This window comes from Echiichthys vipera (assembly GCF_963691815.1).
Source record: "Echiichthys vipera genome assembly, chromosome: 14".
Taxonomy (NCBI): domain Eukaryota; kingdom Metazoa; phylum Chordata; class Actinopteri; order Perciformes; family Trachinidae; genus Echiichthys; species Echiichthys vipera.
In genome coordinates, this window is record NC_139839.1 from 6,005,266 (window position 1) to 6,028,538 (window position 23,273).

General features: G+C 42.9%; 1 protein-coding gene across 1 annotated transcript in view; it reads left to right on the plus strand.

The window, feature by feature from the left end:
- dbn1 (drebrin 1) overlaps positions 1-21,212 on the plus strand; it is a 121,205-nt gene extending 99,993 nt beyond the window's left edge. Inside the window, exons 7-14 of the mRNA XM_083927554.1 lie at positions 366-517; positions 4,870-4,927; positions 5,966-6,022; positions 6,306-6,420; positions 16,890-17,015; positions 17,154-17,626; positions 17,728-17,824; positions 18,864-21,212. Coding sequence (XP_083783680.1) covers positions 366-517; positions 4,870-4,927; positions 5,966-6,022; positions 6,306-6,420; positions 16,890-17,015; positions 17,154-17,626; positions 17,728-17,824; positions 18,864-18,919 — 1,134 coding nt within the window. The 3' untranslated portion in view covers positions 18,920-21,212. The remainder of the gene's footprint in view (positions 1-365; positions 518-4,869; positions 4,928-5,965; positions 6,023-6,305; positions 6,421-16,889; positions 17,016-17,153; positions 17,627-17,727; positions 17,825-18,863) is intronic.
- The last annotated feature ends 2,061 nt before the right edge of the window (positions 21,213-23,273 follow it).

Below are 23,273 nucleotides of genomic sequence, written 5' to 3' on the forward strand. Positions count from 1 at the left end.
ATACTGAAAAAACACACAGGACAACAGCACCACCCTCATGCGGGAGGGAAAACAGCAATACTTCAAACACATTAGGACCAGCTGCTGGCTGAAGTTTCATATTTATCGCACATCATTTAACTCCAAGCACAGTTCATGTGAATCCCAGTTTGGAGTTGAGTGAAAGTGAAGAACAAAGTCAAACTTTTCCGCGTCTTCCAGCTGTGTTCAAACCAAATGGAGGATGTTCGCTGGATCTTAACCTTCCTCATCTTTACGTTCAGCATCCTAACTAAATTAACTGATTTGTTCGACCAAAAGGTAATTAATCGCCAGTACTTCGACATTCCCGCTCATGTCTTCTTGTTCTCCGTTTGCTCCTCCAGCGCGAGGAGGAGGTGAGGAAGGAGGAGGAGAAGAAGAAGGCGGCAGAGGAGCGGCAGCGCTTCGAGGAAGAGCGAATGGAGCTGGAGAGAAAAGAGCAGGAGAGCCGAGAGCAGAGGTACCGCGAGAGGGAGAGGCAGATCGAGGAGCACAGGTGAGGAAACAGATACACAAACAGTTAACAACATAAATTAAAACATCCATTTCAGGAATAACTTCAGCAGAGTAGTCCTGGAGCCCTTTCATGAAAGCGAATCGCAAACGGTGACTATCATCGCTCGTAATTTGCGTGTAAACGTGTGAGTCCTGCAGAAGGCTCGTACGCTCATGCACAAGCTGCAAGTTGGATGTTTTGGTTAATGAAACGTGTCCAAATAAGCAGGGACCCTGCTTCATTTAGGGTTTAATTTAGGGCTAACATCTGCCTTGAGTCTCCGGCGCTGTGTAAAGCGGCAGCCAGCAACAGTTGCTCCCTCTCCTTTCCGCACTTTTTTGCTATTTTATCTTATTTTACTGTCTTTTTATTAGTACTTTTTCCTGTAAGTCGTAGTGCTAACCTTAGCCAACTATGTTCGTGAACTTTCTTACGTGTTTTTTGTCCGTTTGTCTCATTCTTGGGACTATTTTTGCCGACCGCGTCTCCGTCTGGACGCAACAATACGGCGGCTCCATTGTTTACACCCGTGAACAGCTGTTGTCGCTAGCACCAACGGCGCTAATGCGGGAGAGGCCTGAAATCCCCAAAGAACTGAGGAGAAAGTACAGGGGATGTAAGGCTGGACGTAAACAACGGGAAAAGAAGAGGAGATATAAACCATCTCTCCCTTCCATCACCATGGGGAACGTGAGGTCGCTGGCTAACAAGATGGACGAGCTGGCGGGCCTGGTGAAGACTCAGTGGATGTATCGCGTGAGCAGTGTGCTGTGTTTCACGGAGACGTGGCTCCACGAGGACATCCCGGACTCGAACGTAACTGTGGACGGCTTTCAGACTGTTCGGGCGGACAGGAGTCACCGTGAGAGTGGCAAGAGGAAAGGTGGGGGACTTGCTATTCTTATTAACAACAAGTGGTGTCATCCTGGACACGTTACGGTAAAGGAGCGTGTGTGTAGCCCGGACATTGAGCTGCTTGCCGTGAGTCTGCGGCCATATTATCTGCCGAGGGAGTTTTCACACGTGATCGTTCTGGTTGTTTACGTTCCTCCGACTGCAAACGCGGCGCGCTCGAGTGACGTCATCCACACCGTCGTCGCGGGACTTCAGACACGGCACCCAGACGCATTCATTGCAATATCTGGGGACTTCAACCACATCACTCTGGCTGCAACACTGCCCACTTTCAAGCAGTTTGTGGACTGTCCCACCAGGGAAAACAAGACACTGGACCTGCTGTATGCTAATGTTAAGGAGGCTTACAGCTCCACTGCCCTTCCTCCTCTTGGAAGATCAGATCACAACCTCATCCATCTGCAGCCCCTGTATAAGCCCCAAGTCCAGCGGCTTCCTGTGACCACCAGGACTGTGAGGAGATGGTCACAGGAGACTGACGAAGCTTTACAGGGTTGCTTTGAACTAACAGACTGGGATTTGCTCTGTAATTCACATGGGGAGGACCTTGATGATCTCACGGACTGCATAACAGGGTACATCAATTTCTGTGTGGACAGCGTTGTTCCTACAGAGACTGTACTCTGTTTCCCAAATAACAAGCCGTGGGTCACCAGAGACATCAAGGTCCTGCTGAATGCGAAGAAGAAGGCCTTCAGAGAGGGGGACAGAGAGCAGATGAGGCAGGTCCAGAGGGAGCTGAAGGAGAGGATCCAACAGGGCAAAGACACCTACAGGAGGAAGCTGGAGCACAAACTCCAGCAGAACAACTTAAAGGACGTGTGGAGCGGCATGAGGAGCATCACTGGCTACAAACCATCTGGTAGCCAGACGGTAGGAGGTGGTACTGAACGTGCCAATGAGCTAAATCTGTTCTTCAACAGATTTGATGAAAGGGCTCTGGACCACCTCCCCACGGCTCCTCTACAACCACCCACCTCCAAACCTCCAACCCTGCTGACACCTCCCCCCCAATTCCTTCCTGATTTTGCCCTACCTGTCCCCTCCCCCCCGCCATCACCTCTCTCCACCCCCACCAACACACACAGCAGACAGACCTTCACTGCAGAGCAGGTGAGGAAGGAGCTGTGCAGACTCCGCCCAGGCAAGGCAGCGGGTCCCGACGTTGTCCTCGGGTCCTGCAGCACATCTACAACCTCAGCCTGAGTCTCGAGAAGGTCCCTGTGCTGTGGAAGACATCCTGCCTGGTACCATTACCAAAGAAGGTGCGTCCCAGCACCTCAGAAGACTACAGACCGGTGGCGCTGACGTCGCACCTGATGAAGTCCCTGGAGAGGCTGGTTCTTTCACTTCTTCGGCCCCTGGTCAGCTCATCACTGGACCCTCTACAGTTTGCCTACCAGCCGAGACTAGGAGTGGAGGATGCTATCATCTTCCTGCTCAACCGTGCCTGCGCCCACCTGGACAGAGCGGGGACCACAGTGAGAATCTTGTTCATGGACTTCTCAAGTGCGTTCAACACCATCCGGCCTGCTCTGCTGGGACGGAAGCTGACGGCGATGCAGGTGGACCCTCCCCTGGTTTCCTGGATTACGGATTACTTGACGGGTCGACCACAGTATGTCAGACTGCAGGACGGAGTGTCTGACACCGTGGTCTGCAGCACTGGAGCTCCACAGGGTACTGTTCTTTCCCCATTTCTGTTCACCCTGTACACCTCAGACTTTCAGTTCCTCTCTGAGTCCTGCCACCTGCAGAAGTTTGCAGACGATTCTGCAATTGTTGGCTGTGTCAGTGAGGGGAAGGAGGAGGAGTACAGGGGCGTTGTGGACTCCTTTGTCGACTGGTGTGCAGCTAATCACCTGATTCTAAACGCCACCAAGACAAAGGAGCTAGTGGTGGATTTCCGCAGGAGTAAATCTGCCCCCACACCCATCTCCATCAACGGACTGACTGTGGATGTTGTCCAGGATTACAAATATCTTGGAGTACACCTGGACAACAAACTGGACTTTTCCAAGAACACTGAGGCTGTATACAAGAAGGGCCAGAGTCGCCTCTATTTCCTGAGGAGGCTCCGGTCATTCAATGTTTGTAACACCATGCTGAGGATGTTCTACCAGTCAGTGGTAGCCAGTGCCATCTTCTTTGCTGTTGTGTGCTGGGGCAGCAGACTGAGGGCAGCAGACGCAAAGAGGATCAGTAAGATCATCAGGAAGGCTGGCTCCGTCCTGGGGGTCACACTGGACTCTTTGGTGGCGGTGTCTGAGAGGAGGATGCTGTCTAAACTGCACAGCATCCTGGACAATAACTCTCACCCTCTCCACCAGCTGCTGACCTCCAGCAAAAGCACATTCAGCCATAGACTCATTCTCCCCCGGTGTAACACTGAACGCCGGAGGAAGTCTTTTATTCCGGCGGCCATCAAACTTTATAATTCATCTCCCCCCAGTCAGGTAAGGAACAGTGGAGACACTGTATCCTAAAAATGTCACTTTGTCACTATTTACCATCACTGCATCACTTTATTCAGTTGTACTTTAGTCAGTTGTACTTTATTCAGTTGTACTGTCACTTACTTCAGTAAGTAATGCTGCTATTCGACACTGTCACTTTATATCACCACTACATCACTTTATTTATTTATTAATGGTTTACTGTAACTATCTGCTGATACACTTACTGTGCTTTAGGACATGCTGCTACATTTCACTGTGGTTTACTGTAACTGACTGAAGTACGAAATGCTGCTACACTCCACTGTGCCATACTGTCACTTAGTTCTGTAGGACATGCTGCTACATTTTTAACATTTTTAACACTTATAACTTATCGCTCCTTCTCACTTATTTAGTTTGTACTTATTTTATTTCAATCTGCTGCTAAACTGCACGCTGCGTATTGTTGTATATTGTATATACCTACGCTTAACCACGACGTCTGTTGCACTCTGTCACACTTGGTTCATTGCTTGATTCATCTGACGTTAGCTTTATTTTGATTTGATTTATGCTTATTGTTACTCTGATCCTTTTCTGCCTTTGTATGAAACTGTTGCACAATAATTTCCCTCGGGATAAATAAAGCTTCTTGAATCTTGAATCTTGAATCTCAAGCAGCAGCTGAATCAAAGTTTTCTTTCTTCAATACGAACATGAATTATAAAGGGACTGTTTTCTGCGCTTAAAGCTTTATTTTAATACTAAACAACATAGTATAAAACAGACAGCGCGGCTTACAGACAGTTAAATATGCAAAGGTACTTTAACAGTGTCATCCTCAGCACCGTGGACGGTTAAAGGAGCTCTCAGCGGCATAGTGCTTGTTGAAAACACGTTGGTTTCGGGTTTGACACGAACATATCAGGTATTTTCCAGCCCTCAGGAGTGTTTAGTATTATCTAATCTGTGTGTTTGTGTGTGTGTGTGTGACAACAGGAAGAAGTTGCAGGAGGAGGAAGAGGCCAAAGAGAGGTTGCAGAGCCAGACTGCCTTAGTAAGTTGCTGTGATTTTTTTACCTTTTAAAGTGATTTAAATTCACTGCAGTGAAAAAAATCATTGTCCGAAAAGTTCCACTGCGACATCAAATCTCGCTCATCCAACTTTTTCGGCGGAAACTCACACCTTGTTTTTTATCACACATCTGCATTCATAGAGTTTATTCATAACACTTTTTATATAATTACAATTCTGCTTTTGTGTGAGATTAAAGGAAGTGAGACGCCTTACTCCTGGAGACTCACTTCTTCATGTTAAACCTGTTCGGGCTTCTGGTTTTTGTTTCATGTGATGTAGTCGTTTCTGTTTCTGCATCCTCTGCCCATGTAAGCACGCTTTGCAAACCACTGTCTTCTTTCCTTTTTACACAAAAATGAAATGAATTTGTCCGACAGTGGGGTTTGCGTGTTGAGGGAGTGATTACACGCCGCGTGTGCTTTCCAAAAATGTTAAGTCCTGCAGCGACAGAGTATTCAGTCCATCAGTGTAGCAATCAGCTGCATGCTGCGTCGTAGCACAGCTGTGATCCGTCAGCTTAACTTCTGAACATCCTAATCTCTGTCCTCGTGGTGAGTTCACGCGCACAGCGTGGTTAGATTGCCGAGCTCAAGGAAGTGTTATCTGTTACCGATGGAAGTGGAGAAACCAGCAGGTAGTGGCGCAGCAGCAAGAGAGCAGTGTATCTAACTGATACAACTGCCCCTCTGTACTGAACTACGTAGATTAATATGCAGTTATTTTGCATTAGTTAATATGTTTTGGGGAAAACATCAAACCACTAAAAGCTGATATAAAGAGATCCAATCACAACTGTTTTGAAGGAAAGATGCTAAAGAAAGCACAAATGAATAAATGAGTAAAGAAAAGCTATGATGTGTCATTAAACAGGGTATCTGCAGTTCTCGAAAGGCCCAAAAACAATTTTGTTTCCTCAAAAATACTTAATAACATTCCTGAACAACATCCCTGCGTTAGGTTTGAATCCTAAAATCACTGTTTTGCATACATCCTCATTTGTATTCTTGTTCTCCGCAGGCAGCAGAGCCGAGCCTCGATGACCTCAACCTGGACAAGAAGGAGACTGAAGTGGAGGTGAGCCTGACTGAGCACCCCAGAATATTTTCTTTTTCTTTAGTAACTTGGGTCTTGGGATAGAAATGACTTTGAAAGAAGTCCTTGGTGAAGATACTGAACTTTCCTGCAGGATTAAGCTTAAGAAATCATCTATGAATCTTTCTTCATTAGCTCTTCCTTGTGTTAAACATAGAGAAAAGGTGAACAATATAACCCAAACTCCTGTATACACTGTATTAATGTGTGTGGGTTTGTGTGTCTGTGTCTGTGTCTGTGTCTGTGTGTGTGTGTGTGTCCCCAGGAGGCAAAGGCCATCATCGCTCAGCGGTCAGGAAACCCTCGAGAGTTTTTCAAGCAGAAAGAGAGAGCCATGACCATCAGTGTCGACACCTCACCTGTCTCCATCCACAGGACCGGTAAACACTTTAAAACAATCAGCTTCCAGGTTCAGTTTATTCTCGTGTTAAACTGGAACAACAGTGATAAACACACAAGCAGAAACATTACAGCATACTGGGCTTTTTGAAGACAAGCCAACAGCGGTGAAGGAGAAGAAAGATGTTTATACTAATGTATTGAACATTCTCGTGCTCATCTTTCCATTCACAGTCTTAGAGAATGGTTTTAAACCAGGGCAGGACATGTTTTTATGACACGGACAGAGTTTCTACATCTTATTCTCCTCCAAAAATATGTTTTTGTGTGTTCTTTTAGGGGGAAGGGCAGTGTGAGTGCGCCCTAAGATTATTAGTTTCTACTCCTTAAGTCAAGCAGAGGACATTTTGACACAAATTAGTACTTTAACAGCAAACATCTGGTAGAAATAGTAATGACTCCAGTGCTGTACTTAATGAAAGTGCAGGTGTGTCAAAATTGTACTTGAGTATTTCCATTTTCTGCTGCTTTATACTTCTACTCCTCTACATTTCAGAGGGAGATATCGTACTGTTTTACATTTATTCGACATTTATAGTTACTTTTGACATAAATAGTATTAGTAGTAGTACACAAAGTTTGATTGACTCCATGTTGACAAAGTACAACTTTTAACACACATGGTTCATTTTACTTTTTACCGCTTTAAGTACATGTATTACTTCAGTAACATTTTATAATGCAGTATTTTTAGGCCATTGTATTTCTACTTTTACTTAAGTAAAAGGATCTGTACAAGCACCTCAAGAACTTACTTGATACCTAGCTAAAAGCAGGGACCGCTTCAGCTGCAAATCCACCAAAGATGCCCAGCGAAGGCACGATAAGCATCCGTTTCCAGTCGCGGTTCAGTGCGAAGTCTGATGGAGAGATGACACACCTGCAGGAGACAACAGGGATGGTGTGAGGGTTCATGACATCTGAATCCTCTTACCAACAAGACTTTAAATTTGACATTTTAAGAGATGCACATTTTCTTTAGCAAAACCAAAAACAAAAGGGAAAAAGCGTTCAAGTTCCCAACGTAAAGAAGCAAACATTAAGTTTAAAGATGATTTTCCCGCTAAAAACCTTCCGGTGTTTCCTCTGAGAAGAGAGGAGTCGCTCCAACTGGTGATATTTATTTATGTCACCTTTAACCGTGCACTCAGTAAGCTTTACAGGCAGTAAGAAGTCCTTCAGGCTACAGATAATCAAGCTTCATATAAGTGCTATATAATACAAGTGTTGCTAACAGTTTTGCTTCTCTGTGCACCTTTGAAGTGGCTGAGATTGTGCCAGAAATCCTTACTCTACGTATAAGCTGCCCTAAGGCTGTATTTGGACCGTAGATAGTATATAAAGAAGGATCATGCATTTCCACCTCTTCCCTCTGGCTAAGAATTAAGCCAGAATATCCCTGATACAGACTCACAGTGTCGAAGTCCCACCTATACACCCAGCAAGTCAGTCACAGCTGTCGATCATTACGCTTCACCCCCGTTTTTATGGTTTCAAATAACTTATTTTAAACAAAACAAAATGAATACTTGAACATACATCAGCAGGATCTACTTTAACTGAAACCATCATTGGGGAAAAAAGCATGGAGGTGATTTCTTTTCTGCTAACATGGAGGGGGCAGGATTTATGGACGTGCGTGAAAATACGCAGCCCCATCATTTATTTTACTGAGTCCAGGGCCAACACAGACGTTGAGTCGTTCACCAGCAAAGACGAACCAGGCTCAACTTTTGAAGGAGTATAATGCGACGCCATGCAGCAAGGCGCCGTGTTGGGCCTATGTGAGGGTGACTTCTTAATGTGGTCAGGGCTGAAAACATACTTCCATGATTTTTTTGCATATTTTTCTGGGTAAATAGAAAAAAGATTTGTTTTTTAATTGTGTGAATATTTATTTCAAATAGAAGATAGTTCATTATTTCTATACATTTCATAGATAAGCTCCCAAGGGACACAGAACCAGATAAGACAGTCTTTACATAATAAAAGAAACACCGTTATCTCTTATTTTTAGTAGGTTTCTGCTAACATGGAGGGGGCAGGATTTATGGCCGTGCGTGAAAATACGCAGCCCCATTATTCATTTTACTGAGTCCAGGGCCAACACAGAAAACAAAAGAGTCGTTCACCAACAAAGATGAACCAGGCTCAACTTTTGAAGGAGTATAATGCAACGGCATGCAGCAAGGCGCCGTGTTGGGCCTATGTGAGGGTGACTTCTTAATGTGGTCAGGGCTGAAAACATACTCCCATCTTTTTTTGCATATTTGTCTGGGTAAATATGGATTAAATAAAAAAACGAATCTTTATTCTTTAAAGTGAATATTTACTTTAAATATAAGATCGTTAATAATTCTATACATTTCATAGATAAGCTCCTTTCGAGTCACCCAAGCGACACAAAACCAGATAAGACAGTCTTTACATAATGAAGAAACACCTTTATCTATGATTTTAGGTTTCATGCATCATAACAAAGCCATTTACATTACTTAGAAGAAGAAGAAGATTCATGTTGTGTACATACACCAACGTTCATTCAGTTTTCAGTGACTCAAAAACAATGTTTTCCTTTTCTGGGATTCGTTATTCAGAAAAGATCAATTCGCTGGCCCTGAAGATAAAAACCAACAAGCACCGTCAGCATTTCTGCCTAACTGCACGCTGTCTACTTGATTAAAATCACACTAACTGCTTTTCTTTCTCTCTTTTTCTTTCTTTTTTCCTTTTTCCTTGAGGGTTTTCTTCTTCCACCTCTTCACTCATTTGACCCCAAATTTGTGTTCACCATCCTCATTTCTTCTCACGTATTCATTCTTATTCCACTCACTTCTTCATTAATTTATTCACCCATTCCTCTACTCTTTGGTTTTTCCATTTGTGACTTCTTTCTTTTCCTCCTCTCTACATGTCTCTTTCTTCTTCATGGGCATCTCTGCCTTTCCCACAATCCTCTCTGCTCTTTACTCTTTCCTCTGGGGTTGAACTTCTTTTGTTGCGACTTCTCTGTCTTCACTGTCTTCCTTCTACTCTCCGTCCCTCTCTTGCTTTGTGTCTGTATCGTCTTTGTGTCTCGTCCATCTTCCCCACATCTCTCTGTCCTGGTACGTCGCTTCGTGTCCTTGTTGTTTGTGCGTGTGTGTGTTTGAATCTTTGTGTCCCGGTGTGTGTGTGGCTTTGTGTCACCCCGACTGCCAGGCCGTTTGGACAGCCCGTTCTTGAGGCAGCAGCACAGTCCCAGCAGCCCCAGTCCGACTCTCCCAACCCGGGGTACGTCGCCCCTCCGCACCACTCCACATGCGCAGACGCAGCCCGCCGCTGCAGCCGGTAGGTACAGCACATAACCGATAAACAGCAGAAGAAGAAGAAGACAGATGGACACCAGCAGCTTGATCGCATATTCCTCCCCAGACACGAATTGCCTCCACAGATAAGAAGGCTGAAATGACAATAATGTAGGATGAAACTGCATGTGAATTCAAAATGTGAAGGATGAAATGATCGTCTTTGAAGACACATTTATAAGCACACTAATATCCAAGTCTTATTCTGGTTTTGATTAAGTTCTGGGCATCACATTGACACAAGGTTGTGTCTTGACCTTGAATGGTTAAGGTTAGATGGTTGAAGAAAGGCATTGACGCTGAATGGCTAAGATTAGATGGTTGAGGTTAGGCATTGATATTGAAGGGTAAAGGTTAAATGGTCAAGGTTTGGCATCCTCAAATGGTTAAGATTAGCTGGTTCAGGAAGGCATTGACCTTCATTGATTAAGGTCAGATGGATAGGGTAGGCTGGGATCGGCTCCAGCCCCCCTGCGACCCTGTTAGGGACAAGCGGTTGAATGGATGGTTGGATAAGGCAGGCATTGACCTCTTATTGTTAAGGTTAGATAAGTTTTGTCTTTAGATGGTTATGGTTTGGATAGATTGTCAGACAGCAAGCATCGCTGTCAGACTCTAATACAGGGTTCACCATCTAGACATGATCAAGTAATCATGTTTTTATTATCATTGTATACATGATTCTAACATTATTTTGGTTTCCGATTGTCTTTCCCAAAGCAAAAGCAATGTATCCTAATTGGTACATTACAAAATGTCTAGTGATCAGAAACCAGGATAGCGTTGGTTATGCTTAGGATCAAATCTCAGGAACCTGCACCTGCTCATCAACAGGTGGCAATTATCTGGTTAAAACTATTATTTACAACAAGTTTGTGCAGTTAAGAGAGTTTGATTAAGTTACTTTTACTTTTCAACCCAAGGTGAGAGATGTTTAGGATAAGAATATGAAAATGTTATTACATGAGGCCAATTGCATCTCAAAACCGGAATAAGTTCTTGGCTCCTGGTTTAAGAGACCAGGATATGATGTTTACATGTACACACAATTGGAAAACAAAAATCTGCTGACGTCGGGATACTAGTGTGACTGTAAACCTCCAAATACTCCACTAGGGGTCAAATTTTCACTTTGAATTTGGGATTAGAAGGACCTTTAAATGGCAAAAAAAGAAAAGTGATTCAGTTACTCAGGAATCACTGTGACATTTCGAGATTGAAATGTGACTTGAGCATATATATAATATAATTACATTATTACAAATATTCCAGTTTCCAGTATAAATTAACAGAACTAAACATTTCAAAACTGGACATAAAAAAAAACACTCAATAATGAAAAGACAGCAGTGGTTAGATGATGCCTCTCAGATAAACATAGTTTATCACATTTTAAGTCCACATGCATTTTCAGCATTTCAGTTTAAGTAGTTAGTTTTCGTAATCCACTTCACTTAGCATAAACACACTTTCACGCCCAACATGTCTGTGCACCAACCCCCAAAATCACCTCACCTACTCCCGTTAAATTTCCCCCAAACCCTGCCCTCCGTTCCCCAACACTGATGGACTGTTCCCCAACACTGATTGACTCTTCCCTAACACTGATTGACTGTTCCCCAACACTGATGGACTGTTCCCCAACACTGATTGACTCTTCCCTAACACTGATTGACTGTTCCCCAACACTGATCGACTGTTCCCCAACACTGATCGACTGTTCCCGACACTGATCGACTGTTCCCCAACACTGATCGACTGTTCCCCAACACTGAACGACTGTTCCCGACACTGATCGACTGTTCACCGACACTGATCAACTGTTCACCGACACTGATCAACTGTTCCCCAACACTGATCGACTGTTCACCGACACTGATCAACCGTTCCCCAACACTGATCGACCGTTCCCCAACACTGATCAACTGTTCCCCAACACTGATCGACCGTTCCTCAGCCCTGAACATCTTTTCCCCAGCACTGATCGACTGTTCCCCAACATTGATCGACTGTTCCTGACACTGATCGACTGTTCCCCAACACTGAACGTCTGCTAGACTCTTTAGTATATTTGTGAGATCTTTTTTTAAAGATGGAAGTCAGAAAGTACTCAGACAGTAAGAGACTGGTTGATTTTGGTCTTTTCATTGATGACAATAAGAAAAATACAATTTGGTATGACATTATCCTTTTAAAGGGTCAGTTCACCTCAAAACCAAGAATCCATTTTTCTCTTACCTGTAGTGCTATTTATCAGACTAGATAGTTTTGGTGTGAGTTGCCCAGCGCTGTCTTCTCTTGAATATAATGGAGCTGGATGGCACTCGGCCTGTGGTGCTCAAAGCGGCCCAAAAATATACATTTGGATTATGAGCAGTTTTCACGTAGGAACTATTTTCTTTGTACTAAACATCATGCTCCAACCGTATCACGGTACAGAAAGAAGCATGGACTCTTCTTTATGGCCGATACCTCCAAACTATGAAAATTTTGTATTTTTGATTTTGGGGAGAACCATCCCATTTATTGGGAAAATTCATCCCATGGTCTTTTTCGGCACTTACATACATCAAATAAGCCATCGAGACAGTTTTTCGTCCATAAACTAATGGAGAAATCTGGTAGTCGCTAACAGCCTTACGCGGCTAACACTCATTTGCTCGGGGCAGTACGGTGAAGGTATTAAAACAGCTAATACTGCTCAAAATAACACCAAACCTCTGCAGTAACATGAGAAGAGTCCTTACACATAAAACTAAGCACCAATGGGCTCCTTCCTTTTGGATTTCTTTGATAATCCACTTGAATGGACTTTACTACGCAAGGAGCTGGTGCCGGGTCAGTTATTGGTTCATGCCTGGAAAAAAAACTGTCTCGAGGCTTATTTGATGTATGAAAGTGCCGAAAAAAAGACCATGGGATGATTTTGCGCCGGAATTTCACCTTGGGTGCAGGTATTTTTGCAAGTTACAGTTACAAATTTGGCATTTAATAGTACCTTACAACTTTATCAGACACTAAAAACCAAATACTGTAACTTGCAGTACTTAAGTTGAAGAAAAAGACTAAGAATCCGTGAATATCAAGTAAGAAAAGGCAACTAAATCTAGCCTTTGGTGGGTATTCAGCATGTATGATGACAGTGTCTCTGTGTTCTAACAACAGGACATTAAAAACAATCCTAGCTTTGAAGCTTTTTTGTTTTTAACCCAAGTCATCAACATCAGACCTGTGTCATGACTTACCTAGCCTACCCTTTTCTAGCTCATGCACTTGCAACCCTCCTTGCTAATCAGCTAACGCACTTACACACACACACACACACACACACACACACACACAAGCCTTTCACTAACTCCTAGTAGATAATAAAATATTCTTTATGGCTGTAAACCATAAAGCTGTTTGTCGGTTTGTGTCATAGATGTTGAGCCCGTCATCCCCTTCAGTCTTCATCCTTTTTAGATGTTGTCCAGTCAGCTCCTTATGTTGAATTATTTTTCTCAATGTTTCTGTTTTATTCTGATGTTTTATGATTTTAAATTGGCAACAAGCTTTATTTATTTTTTACTTCTCATAGGGATAAAGAGATGTTACTTTAACGACAGAATTTGACTGGTTTCCTAATCCTCTTCTAATCCTCAATCTCATGCCTCTGATCCTGGATCTGCATCACCTCCCTGCACACACACACACTCGAATACACACTGCCGCTTTAAATCCTGACCGACTGACCAAACTGTGAGTGTATGAATGTGCGTATGTGTCGTTGTCAAGCCGCCCGTCAGTCGCCACCGCTGTTTGTCCGGCTTTGACTGAATATGGATCTCTGTGGAGTTGTTCTAGTTGTCATTCTGGTGAAAGAGCATAATAATGATTCTGTATGTTTTAGCCCAGTAACTACAAGAATCAAACACCTGGCTTAATGCTTTTTAGATTAACCTTTTAAGAAACCTCCAACATCCAAGACTTTTTTGCATTACTATATTTGTTGTTCAGCAGCTTTATAACAGTACATGTTTTAAATGACCTACTTGCATCAACCAAGAAGAGATTTACCGTTATTCTCACAACGTCAGACCCAAACCAAAATTCATAGCCTACTTTAACAAAACATCAAGGCAACTACATTTTTAAATGTTTATTAGTTTTCAGGGTCACTTTACAAAAATGTTGGTATCCATCCATGCAGATAACTCTAGGTTTTTTTGTCCAGGTTTTGATTTCCGTTCATCACCATTGTATCAGGGTCGGTGCAGAAGTTTCAGTGTTAATTCATTTTTGTAGGTTATGCAGATAAAATATCCAACACTATAAAAATATATCAAATGCTTTGGATGAACAGCAATAATGCAGTTACTGGGCAAAATCATGCAGGCCAACGTTATGATCTGCAGTGTGTGTGTCTGAGTGTTTGCATGTCTGTAGGTTCTGAAATGGCAGATATTATGCTGGGTGGGAAGAGAACCGGTTCAACCATGTGTAGGGATCGACCGATATGGATTTTTGAGAGCCAATTCCGATTTTTTTTAGCCTTAGCCGATGACCAATACAGACTGCCGATTTTCTTGAGCCGATATTTGGAGCTGATACTACTTTTGCTCCCTCAATTTACATCATAAAAACTACACAATGATGATAACAAATGTTATCATTGAACTGAAAAAAAAGGCGTCTCCAGCAACACGAACACACTAGCCCGCTTAGGCCGATACAATACACCTAAAAAACACATATCAGCCGATAATATCGGCTGGACGATCTTTCGGTCTATCACTACAACAAAGACAGTTCTAAATGCAATCCTTCCTTTAATATGAAAGGGTGATGACAATCATTTAAACTGGTTTCCATTAGAAAATACTTCCAGCAAATATCCTGGGGCCTTCAGAGCCTGTTGACCCTGAGGTGAATCGGCGAACCCACCCAAGCAATACCTGGCTGTGCTGGATGTGATTAGTCATTTTAACAGGGTCACACATCTCAGTCAGCTATTTGTTTCCAGACAAAGGGACACTGTTGTTCGTCATCTGTGGTTTCATTTGTTCAGTCCTCTGGGAAATCTTGTTCTGGTTTTCTGAACAGGACGTCTGACTCCAAAAAGCATGAAATCATCGAAAATATCTGAGAAAAAAGTGACGTTTTCATCTCGGATATGATAATCTTGACTGTAACTAACACTGTGTTGATGTTTGTCATAAGGAGTTGTATTCCTAGCTGTGGCATCGGCATTGTGACTGTGACTCACCCACAATGTGTCCGTATGCATCGATGGCATTTCATGACGTGCTGGATCATAGTGATTGTGTGTTGATTTTGGTGCCAACTGGCCTTGAACTTTCTTTCTTACTGATATTGAGTTCCTTCAACCCTAGACTACTACTTCTGTCTGTATGACATGCAATAGGAGTCAATTGACAAGTGCCCCATGGCAATATACCCTGTGGTTGGTGCACTAATGTCTTAGGGCAGAAACATGGTCAACGCAAGTATACAAACTCGCCTCGAGCTACGCAAGAGTGATTTCATGTGTCAAAATTTTCTGGAATGTGTAACTTGAGCAAGCGCAAGCTGCAGTCTGAGCGTTGCTGCTAGGCACGTTATAGCATGAAACAACAAGAGAAAGCCGACCCCTACTGTTTGGGTGCACTTGGGTCACAGAAGCTCTCTAATTAGCTCTGTACTGGAAACTGTATAGGGCTAGCTGTTATTGTTGCATTCACTGGGGACACACTTGTCATTTGGAGTTGCGTACTTGCGTGGACCATCTGTCAGTTCCTACACTGGATTACTACTTATGACGGGGTTGCCAAATCTCAAACGTTTGGCATTAGACCTATGTTTTTAGGCACGAATGTCACATTACGAATGACACAGCACTCCTTGGTCATGTTAGCAGCTCTGTGAGGCGGTACTTTGTGCTAAATGCTAACATGCTGATGTTTAGCAGGTATAATGTCAGCATTTGCTAATTAGCACTAAATAGAAATTACAGTTGAGGCTGATGGATATATAATTTCTTTTGAAAATATTTAGTGATGAACTTAAATGTTGACCTGCTGATGGCAATAGATGAACAGTCAGAGGATCACCAAAGTCAGTAGGATATATCCCGAGGGGAACATTAATGTCTGTGCCAAATTTCATGGTGATCCATCCAATAAGTCTCAAGACATTTCACTTAAGACACAAATGTAAACCTCACGGTGGTACTAGAAGAAAATCAGAGGTTCACCAAAGTCTTTCTTTAGGATACATCCTCTGGGGACCTTGATTTTCTGCACCAAAAGCTGGTCAATCCATCTTGTATAGATTATGAAATATATGTAAAAAAAATAAATAAATAAATAAAACCTGCAATGTGGCACTAGTAGTCAGGGGATCACCCACGTCACTAGGCTTCATTGTCTGGGCACTGTACATTTCTGAACCAAGTTTCACAGCAATCAATATGATGGTTGTTGACCAGAGTGGTGAACCAGCCGACTGAACTGCAGGCTGCTAGCGTGGCCTCTGCAGACAAGGCAATGTTTGAACATCAAACTTACATATTTTAGCTCCAAGATTGGTCCTCAAAACACAGAGCTCTACATCTTCCAATCTACTACAGACTGAATGTCCATCAAAATTAGACTTTGAACGTGGTCAAGCAGTCCGTCAGACACCGCTCGGTAATGTCACCAACTTGAGTCTCATCCGCAAAGAGTCAGATTGGTTCTGTGACTGTATCCGTCTGTTTGCCGGCCGGCAAAAGTAATGAGACTGCTGTGATTTTGGGTGCAGTTGTATGTGTTGAAGTAACACAGGATGTGACTGGAGGTCAGAAAACCAGAATATCAGCCTCATTTCAGAATGATTTGATTCAGGATACTTTCAAATAAGAAAATCCCTCTTAAACTTGAGTAGACTTCCTAAAAACAGGTTGATGCCAAACTTCTGGCATATTTTTGGACAACATAAATAGCAAAAAACACCAGTTGTGACAATTCAGTTAAGCGTCTTGTGTTACATTAGATCAACACATCTGGTTTATGAGTGTAACTTTGTTGTTGTGATAGGATTTTTGCTCTCTACCCTTTTGATGTGCCATTCTCTTCCTCTAGGGGATGATGACGATGAAGCAAGCACAGAGCGCAACATGGCCGCCGTGTCACCCATTCCTAAAATAGTCACCACGTCCATCAAAGAGGACTTCTGCGCGGAGGAAGAGGACTGCAGAGACAAGTGGGGTAAGATATTAGAAGAGGAACAGAGGTTAGCCAAGGTAGTCCAGTTAACAGAGATGTTTATACATCGTTTGATCCGGTGGGTTAAAACAAACTATTAGGAATTATAGTTGAACCAGTGTTTTCCATATTTATCTCCAGATTCGGTGCCAAAGCAGGAGCAAAAACCGCCGGTCCAGGATTCTGCACCCACCAAGCCCGTGCAGAGCGTCGCCCCACAGGCCCGGGACTCCTTCTCCGTGTGGGAGTCCGGGACAGACAGCCTGGTCAACCTGTGGGACAGCAACTCCGGCGCTCCCCCCAACCCCTCCAAAACCTCCCAGTCCTCCAATCTGGTGGACCTGATGGGCGATGCTGATGTCCCGCCCGGCACCGCCGCCACCAGCGGCAAGCCTCAGCCACTCCTCAGCTTTGATGAGATGATGGACGGGACCTTCTGCTCGGCCGCCGCCACCGAGGACGACCCGGCCAGTCTTGTAGACGTGACGAGCTCTGACCAGATGACCCTCAGCTACCAGCATGCACTGCAGCATGCAGCCGGGGAGAGGAAAGAGCTGGATGATGTACAGCTGCTGTTGACCAATGGGGAGACGCTGCTGAAAGAAGGGACTCAGGTCAGACAGGTTAATAATACTCCTGATGTGCTTTCAAAAAGAGGTTTTCTGTCTTTGTTTAAAGTTTTTTTCTCTTTCTGCCTCTCTGTTGGTTCTCATAGGCGAGTGAGGGCTATTTCAGCCAATCACAGGAGGAAGAGTTTGGCCAATCAGAGTCCTCGGCTAAACCTGCACCTGTCTTTTATAACAAGCCACCAGGTAAGATACTTAAATGCAGTCGTGAAATAGTCAGTATTAGTATTATTCTGGTCAGATGCGTACATGAACTGATGAAGCCTCTTGGATGAGAGGTGAAACGTCTTCCTAGACAAACAACCAGTCCAGTTGTTTTTGACTGAAATTGCTTTGAGGATAACGACGACCTGGACGAATGAGAACATTCACAGGCTTAGTCAGTTTTAGGCCTTTTTTAAATTTAGAATATGCACTAGAGATCAAAATTAGGTTAAAATAGTTCTATTTAATATTCTATATTATATAAATATAATGTAGTAGTACTGGTTCGAATCCCGGCTGGGGCCCTCCTGTGTGGAGTTTGCATGTTGTCCCCGTGTCTGCGTGGGTTTTCTCCGGGTTCTCTGGTTTCCTCCCACAGTCCAAAGACGTGCAGGTGTTCGGTTCATTGATGACTCTAAAATCACCCGTAGGTGTGAATGGTTGTCTGTCTCTGTTCGTCTCTATGTGCCCTGTGATAGACTGGCGTCCTGTCCAGGGTGTACCCCGCCTCACGCCCGATGTCAGCTGGGATCGGCTCCAGCCCCCCGAGACCCTGATATAGACAAGGGGTTGAAGATGAATGAATGAATAATGTATTAGTATAGTACAGTTTATAATTTTATAAGAACTTTTTAATACTTTGAGTAATTTTGATCTCCAGTGTATACATTAGTAATTATTAACTCCTTTTTCTATTGTTTATGCAAACTGAGCACTTCCTTCATGTTCACCTGTTTTCTTGATAAATTCAGTATAATGTACGTTTCCATATCACAAGTTCTATTCCAGATCTTATTGAAGCTCAGAGGTGTTGATTTAACTGTATAGTCATTGCAGATTTGAGGTGCTGTTGAAATAGATAATGTTATAGTGTCGAGTGTTTCTTTTATTACTAGGTCCACCGCATTCATATCCATGAGGGTATGTGCTAGATATGCTAAAGTTAAAAATATCACACCAGAAAATAATCACATGAGTTATCTTTTATAGAATAAATCAACGATTGTGTTTGTGTGTTCAGAGATTGACATTACGTGCTGGGACACGGACCCTGTGGTCGACGACGACGATGACTAGCCGGCCAATCAGACGCCGCCTCCGGACCAAGAGGAAGTAGGAAGTGCGCTTCACGAAGATACAGATTTTTTTCTAAAAAACAAAACACAAACAAAACAAAAAAGAATAATAACAAATCTTGCATCAAAACTACTTCTGTATTATCTTTTAGAGGAAAACAAAACAGTAGCCGCCGAAAGAAAAAAAGGATGGGGTTTGAGTTATTACCGAAGGCTCAGTTATGGGTTTGTTTATTTTAGTGTTTTGTTCTTTTATTTATTTGTTCTTTCTTCTTTTCTTTTTCTTTTTTGCTATGCAGATGTAATAGCCGGAAGTGGGGGACTTTTGTTTGTGTATAGGATCGATTACACATTAACGTAGCGCACTGCTGCATATTAGAGACAATGAAGGCCGGTGTGCGGCAGACAGCCGACACACTTAGTCTGTAGTGCTTGAACGACACCCTATACAACTAATACAGCGGATCATTACAGCTGCCATGTATATCATCACTCTGTTTCTATTCCTTCTTCTTTTTCACATCCCTCCTTCCTTCTGCCTTCCTCCCAAAACATCCAGAAGTATTCACCTCTGCCAGTCAGTTCATCTTGTATTTAGCCCTCACTTTATCGGTAAAAGGTGAACCATTTTATTTATTCCGGTGTTTCTGAGCTTCTTTCTCCAACAGCTGATAAAATCCTGAAGAAATCAAATCTATCATCGAGATGAAATTCCCTGAAACCGGTCAAATCGTGTCTCCATTTGAACCCCTTCCCCTCCTTTTGTATGATTTTAAGACTGAATTCACGATTAAATGGCTTGTAAATCTGGTCGCTTTTTTTTCCAGTGCACTTTGTTTTTTTCTACCGCCTCCTTGTGGATTAACTGCAGTTTCTCAATCACACCCTGTCCCTCTGGTTTCCATAAGATCCATAATTTGTACCCCACGTATATATTAATAAAAGCATTCCTTTGCATCTATTCTAGATGGATATACTGTAGATATTTTTCCAAGTGTTAAAGGTTTTGTAGAAGACTTGGCTTCAGGGTAATGAACATGAGGCCACCTTCAGCTCGTGCACAGTTAAAAAAAAAAAAACAACAAAAAAACACAAATCCTTTGTATTATTCTTCTGAAATTTCCCCAAAAGCTAAAAAATGAAACTTTTTCACCAAGCCCTTCATAATGTGGGCATTTTTGAACAACAGTGGGTCCGGTTCCTCCTCAGAGTTGGGGACGTTTTGGACGCCTCGCCTTTTCTTATTTTAAAAGTAGTCGTTTTAATGTTAGTGAATGGCAGTCGGGCCTTACCGTCCCACTCAGACAGAGGCTGACCTTGACCCTGGATGACAGAAGGAGGGTGGGGTGAAAGAGCTGGAAGAGAACTCGGGCCTCACGATGTTTGCAAACATTATATCTTCGACTTTGTTTTACTCTGCATGGAGGACCAGATGTTCCTGATTTATCACGTCACTGTTGGTTAGATTGTGTTAAGTAAGTGGTCAGTTTGATTTAAAGATCCCAAAAATGTATCGAGGGATCTCTCTCTCTCTCTCAGCCAGCATTGACAGGAAGAACAATTACAGCAGGAAGGCGATGGGGGAGGGGGGTTACTGTAAAACACATGTGTCAAACTGATCCAATAAAGGGAAGCAAGAACACACCTGGTCCAACAAGTCAACTGTGTGTGTTTTTGATTGGTTGAAATGAAAACCTGCAGCCACAGCGGCCCTTTACCGGATCACTTTGACACCCCTGCAAAATGACCAAAATGCATTGCAACCTGCCACCCCCCTCCATCCTCTAGTAGCAGAGAGAGTGGAGGGGGCATAGGGTTTTTTTTAGTTCATGTTTAAAACCATTTACGACTGATATCCACACTATTATACTCCTTTTTCACCTTCAAACTTCCTGTTTGGGTCGTATCACTCCCGACGTGCCCCGCCCCTATCACACAACAACAAATACCAGAACATGTCCAGTGAAAATTTGATATCCTTCCTCCTGTTATCTGTTACTCCGAGCAGCTTAAAACAGATCCTCTTTGACCCACGTCTGCTGCTTTACTTCTCTTGTTATGTGCCAATGCAAAAAGTAACATATGTATTTTATTTCTTATTTTTTATTGATGCAATACTTAGTTGCCCTGGAAACTGGAGTGAAAGGTGGAGCGGGCCGAGACGTACGGGTGGTGTGTGTGTTTTTAATACCTGTCAAAAAGTGTGCTAGAATTGATTTTCAGGACCTTTTTGAATATTAGCAACAACAGTGTTAGTCTTTTTTTGCTGTAAATTCCTGTAGAAAATAAAAACTCCTAGGCAATAATAACCTGTGTGTGTGTGTGTGTGTGTGTGTGTGTGTGTGTGTGTGTGTGTGTGTGTGTGTGTGTGTGTGTGTGTGTGTGTGTGTGTGTGTGTGTGTGTGTGTGTGTGTGTGTGTGTGTGTGTGTGTGTGTGTGTGTGTGTGTGTGTGTGTGTGTGTGTGACACCATGCATGACTAATACCATATCTTTTAAGGTAATCTCTCAGTGCTGAATGACAATCCTCTCACCCACTGTGTGTGTGTGTGTGTGTCATTCTTCTAAGTGGCAGTTCTCAATCCCACACATCCCTGCCCTCAACACACACACACACACAGTCCCGAAACTGTTGACACTACAATATACATACATTGCCTGATGAATGATCAGATCAGGTGACAGGAAGAGGACATGCTCACATCCACCATCCACACATTTTATTAAATCCTGCAAAATGAGGCTCAATTAGTGAATAAATGTGCAACTCTGGATTTTAATTTTGTCATTTTGTTTCACCCTGTAAGCATTTATTTGGTTTTACCTTAACTCAATTAATTTTAACTTTTGCGTAGACGTACAGGTGACAGCGATTCAACAGTGCCATACTCTTTCCATTCCTTAATAATTGATACAACTCCAAGAGATAATAATAATTATAGTAATAAAAATAATATACTGGTGCAAAAGCTGGTGCTCAAAGTGCTTTACTGTAGTGTGCAAGAAAGGAGAATAAATAAAAACAGGTGAAATCAAACAAATGACTTTAAAAAACAGACAAATAGTAAGGACAGGTTTGCTAAGAACAATAGAATATGTAAAAGAAAGGAAGGAACAATCAAACATTTAAAGGATAATAAAACAAATAGTTTACCATTAGGTAATAATGAATAACTAAGTATTCAATTGTCATTTAAAAATGTTAATATAATCTATAATAGCCTTGGGTAAGGAATCACATAGTTTGGATGCATTGTTTAAAAAGGCCTCTTACCTCATTTCTAACCCCTTTCTTCCCATGCCCTCGCTTGGACAACACTCAACTTTAAACTCAACCTTTAATACACACCTGTAACGTCTCATGACTTATCACACACACACACACACACACACACACACACACAACACACACACACACACACACACACACACACACACACACACACATCATGGTCGTATTTTGTATTTTGCTTCTTGTCATCAAATCATATAAAAAGACCCAAAACCAACACTGAATATTTCCCACAAAGCCTGATCCATCTTATTCCTCTGTGTCACACTGTTGCACTGGGTGACATGTTCCTTCTTCAACACACACACAGACACACAGACACACACACACACACACACACACACACACACACACACACACACACACACACACACACCAATACCAGAGTCACTGTCGTGGCTGGTAAAAATGGAGAAAGAATGGAGGAAAAACATTGAACCTTCAGTTCCTGGTAAGTTTTGAAGTTTGTGTGAGTTTGTGTGATGATAGCCGCATAAAAGTCTACTGAACAAAGGATCCCAAAATGATCACAGACATTTATTGTGTGAGAGCTGTTGAGTAGCTGCCAGGCTCTTACCATTTCAAGTGCTGACTTTCCAGTGATATGGACTAAAACATTTTTAAACTCTTTAGTTTGAGTAAAAATAATTTTTCTGACACCTGACATTTAAGGTTAATATGCCCTAAAACGTCCTTGATTCCTTTCCTTGTCACCTCCCCTTGCATTGTAGCCCCTCCCACCCGAGATGCGAGCAAAGGGGACGAAGAAAAGACACACTAGGAGACAGGAGACATGTGGCAAAGCTATGGTTTGTATGCTCCAGCTGTGTGTCGTGCCTCTTTTATACATCATGGTTGCCGAAAAGACTTCTACACTTGTGCATCCTCGCTCCTACAGCTCCTTCGACCAGCCTCCTCTCTCCTCAGGATGCATTTTTAGGAATTGAGACCTCCTTCAAGATGACGCGATGAGATCGATCTCTGAGACACAGGCAGGACGACGGAGAGGATGAGGAGCCACAATATAGAGAAATGAGAAAAGCCCGTTGTTCTAGAGCCAAGAAG